At 53.1% G+C, this 3,851-nt stretch overlaps 1 protein-coding gene across 1 annotated transcript; it reads right to left on the bottom strand.

Annotated features, from left to right (window-relative positions):
• Nucleotides 1–359: 359 nt before the first annotated feature.
• LOC142783961 (uncharacterized) lies at nucleotides 360–3,554 on the bottom strand. The gene has a single exon (XM_075882585.1). It carries the CDS (start codon nucleotides 3,552–3,554, stop codon nucleotides 360–362), a length of 3,195 nt encoding a protein of 1,064 aa, XP_075738700.1.
• Nucleotides 3,555–3,851: the final 297 nt, after the last annotated feature.

The following is a 3,851-nucleotide window of genomic DNA, read 5'->3' as shown; positions in this document are numbered from 1 at the left end:
GTAAACTGTCGGCCGTGATCTGAGACTAGTTCAGTCGGGTAACCCTCTCGCGCAAAGACAGCAAGCATAAAGTTGATAACCGTGAGAGAAGTGATGTCACTGCAGAACGCAATCTCTGGCCATCTGGAGAAGTAGTCCACTACAACGATGACAAATCGACAGTCGGCCGGTGCACGTTCAAAGGGGCCCATGATGTCTATTGATATTTTGTCCCAAGGCCTGTCAGGAAGCGGAACAGGCTGTAGTGGGGCTTGCCAGTTCTTGACACTCTTGTCCGAGGCTTGAAAGGTGCTGCAACTCCGGACGGCGGCCTCCACATGCTTGTCAAGGCAAGGCCACCAGTACTTCTCCCTGATGCGCTACTTAGTCTTCACGATTCCCGGGTGTGACTCATGAGCTAACTGGATGAATGTATCCCTTAGCTTGGCAGGTAGTACAACGCATTCTGTGCGCAGAAGCAACCCATCTACTACCGAGAGCTCGTCTCGTATTTCGTAGTACGGAGTCAGTTCTGCGGCAAGTGTTTTCCTTGTTGGCCATGATGACTGGATAAATTGCATTACCTGCCGTAGTATGTCATCCTCCGCGGTAGCAACCTGAAGATTCTCCCAATGTACAGACGATGATGTAACCAAGGACACAACCTCTTCATCAACATGGAAGCCCCCTTCTGTGTCTGGCACGGGCAGTCTGGACAAGGCATCTGCTACCTGGTTGTGGGCTCCGCTGCGGTACTGTATTTTGAAGTTGTAGCGCAGCAGTCGTGCGGTCCACCTTGCAATACGAAGTGGCCGCTGTCCTGTGCTACGGGATGAGAGCAGTGCCACCAAAGCCTGGTGATCCGTCAGTAGAGTAAATGATCTGCCCCAGAGGTAAACGTGCCACTTCTCGCAGGCCCACAGACAGGCAAGGGTCTCGCGTTCTCCGGCCGAGTATTTTCGTTCTGTCTCTGTAAATGTCCGCGATACAAATGCCACAGTACGCACATGGGACCCCTCCACTTGCTGCAGTACGGCACCGAGACCGTACGCAGAGGCATCTGTTGCGACAATGACAGGTAGCGTCGGGTCAAACATTCGGAGGACCTTTTGGGATGCTAGAAGTCTTTTTACTCCCGCGAAGCTCTCTTTCGCAGCGTAATCCCAGTAAAAGTGCACGTCTTTGCCAAGTAGACGACGCATTGGCTCTACTTGCTCTGCCAGTCGCGGCACGAATTTGGAATAGTATTCAACTAGCCCCAAAAAGGAGCGTAGCGTGGCTGCATCTCTAGGCGCAGGAGCATTGATGATTGCATCAATCTTGGTCTGGAGCGATGCTATACCCTCTGCGCTGACGCGATGTCCTAAGAACGACAGCTCCGACGTGTTGAAGACGCATTTTTCGTTGAGCTTGAGCCCAACTTCTGCTATTCGTTCCAGCACTTGCTCCAGGTTTTGCCTGTGTTCACTCTCCGTCTTGCCAAAAATGATTATGTCATCCAAGTAGCATAAGACCCCTTTGCAACCTCCAAGAATTTTCGTCATGATCTGCTGAAACGCAGCTGGTGCCAATGCCAACCCGAAGCAGACCCTCTTGAATCTAAAGAGGCCATCATGAGTTATAAATGAAGTTAGGTCCCTGCTGTCTGGGTGCAGCACAACCTGGTAGTAGGCTGATGCCAGGTCCACCTTGGAAAAGCAGCGGGCTCCATTGAGGGCATGAAGCAGCTCCTCCATATGAGGCAAAGGGAAGTTGTCTGCTACTATAGCTTTGTTGGGTTCCCGGATATCGACACACAGTCGAATGCTACCATCTGCTTTGCGGGCTGCTACAATTGGAGATACCCACTCGGAAGCATTGACTCTCTCAATGACATCAGCAGCAGGTAGCTTCTCAATCTCGTCAAAGACCGGCTGGCGGACTGAAAATGGTAAGGGTCTCAGCTTCTGTGCGACTGGCGCGATGGAAGTTATCATCTTAACTTTGTGTTGCACACCTCTTACAAGTCCCAGGCCAGGCAAAAACAAGTGGCCAAACTTGGTCCACAGTGTTGGCGGCATTCCAAACTTGGGAAGGCCAAGGGGTTTTTCATGCCTGGGGCTTTGGAGAAGGCCTGAACTCATTGCTGGAAGCTTTCGGCATTCCTGCATGGACATTTGCAGGCAGTGCAATTTCTCTCCCATGATGCGAAGGCCAAGGGCTTGAACAGCATCCAGGCCAAGGAGAGATGTACCACATGGCGTAACATGAAAAGTTACAATGGGTTGTTTCCCCTTGTAAGTGACTATGGCGTGAAATGACCCGAGAACGGGAATCTTCCTGCGCGAAAAATCCAGCAATGTAAGATGGGAACTTGTCAGTTGTGCTGCTTTTGCGAACAAACCTTGGAATTGGTGCTCACCCATAATAGACACGGCCGAGCCTGTGTCCACCAAAAAGTTCATGGTATGCACCCGTGTCGTCGCGGTAACTGACGCGACATTGACATCCACGTAGACGCCTGTGTTCTTATGAGTACGGACTGCCAAGATGCTAGTGACACTGGTAGTATCCTCTTCCGGAACGATTTCCTGGACCTCTGCAGAATACCCTTCTCGGCCGCGATGGTAGCTGTGACATGCTCTCTTAAAATGGCCGCGGCGTCCGCAGGCAAAACATGTGCGACCGCGCGCGGGACATTCCGTAGGCGAACACCGTGCTGCGCCGCAGTTTCCGCAGGCATTTACATTTCTAGGCCCGGGGACAGCAGCGGCGGCGGCATTCATATCAGGTGAAGGTGCGCTGTACACGCGTGAGCAGCTGAAGTGGCGACGGCCCGGGAGGCGTGTGCCATTATGGCCGTTATCTCGTCGATCGTGCCTGGCTGAGCTGTCTCGCAACTGCTGCTGAATGCGCTGCACAGGATTGGCGAAGGCTTCGGATTCACGCTGGGTTTGCTCATGAAGCCGTGCTACCTCGACAGCATGATCGAACGTAAGGTTATCGCCCTCCAGCAGCAATCGCTCTTGTAGCCGCGGGCTCGTGACGCCTGCTACGAACTGTTCACACAGGTTTTCGTCCGCTTGAGTGGCGAAATTGCAAAGAGCTGCTAACTCCCGAAGTGCTACGGCGAAATCAGTGATGGGCTCACCCTGCAGTTGACGACGCTCCCGGAATCGATGGCGTTGAAGGCGGACGTTGCAAGGGGCGGCGAAATGCTTCGAAAGCATCTCAACGGCTACGTCATACTCGTCAGGTGGGCGTAGGGCTTCCGTGGTCATGTCTTGCGTACCAGTAGGTGCAGTGGTTCTGATGATTCCAGCGGCGGCATCTGGCGTGGCCGTGACACTGGGTGCAGCACTCGTTGTCTCTGCCTTGGTTTGCGTCGTACTAGGTGGAAGCGCGTCGAAAATGCGCTGTCCTTCCGTACCAAGACAGTGCAGCAGGAGGGCTCGGCGACGGGGTGCGGGTAGCTCGTTCGCTCCGGACGCCAGCAGAAACCTTTCAAACAGCCGTAACCATCGGGCCCATGGCACATCGGGCGTGCCGGGGGTGGCCAGAAAAGGAGGAGGTGGCAAAATGCCCGTGGAAGCCATCCTCGTCGCCAGAATGTCATGTTGCCGGCACGGCGACACGTGAAAGTAACCACGCTACACCACTGTACGATCCATAACAATAACCCAGTTTAATCAGCGAGTATCGTTTATATACACACGAGCGCAGTGGCGCCATCTATTGTGAGTCCAATGACTCAGAGGCCATCTGGTGTAAACGCACAACACTACAGTTAGTTTTGGTCATGGTTGCCCACACCAAACTGCAGTAATTTTTGTGCGAAAGAAAAAGAGCATGGTATATTTGAAGTTTCACCTTTGCGGGTAAGATATGTCCAC

Source organism: Rhipicephalus microplus, unplaced genomic scaffold, assembly GCF_043290135.1.
Source record: "Rhipicephalus microplus isolate Deutch F79 unplaced genomic scaffold, USDA_Rmic scaffold_13, whole genome shotgun sequence".
NCBI classification, from domain to species: domain Eukaryota; kingdom Metazoa; phylum Arthropoda; class Arachnida; order Ixodida; family Ixodidae; genus Rhipicephalus; species Rhipicephalus microplus.
The sequence above is the reverse complement of the archived record's forward strand: the minus strand, read 5'-3'. Positions and strand labels throughout refer to the sequence as shown.

Excerpts from the sequence above, each read along its gene's own strand:
- LOC142783961 (XM_075882585.1), bottom strand. The coding sequence starts at position 3,554 with ATGGCTTCCACGGGCATTTTGCCACCTCCTCCTTTTCTGGCCACCCCC.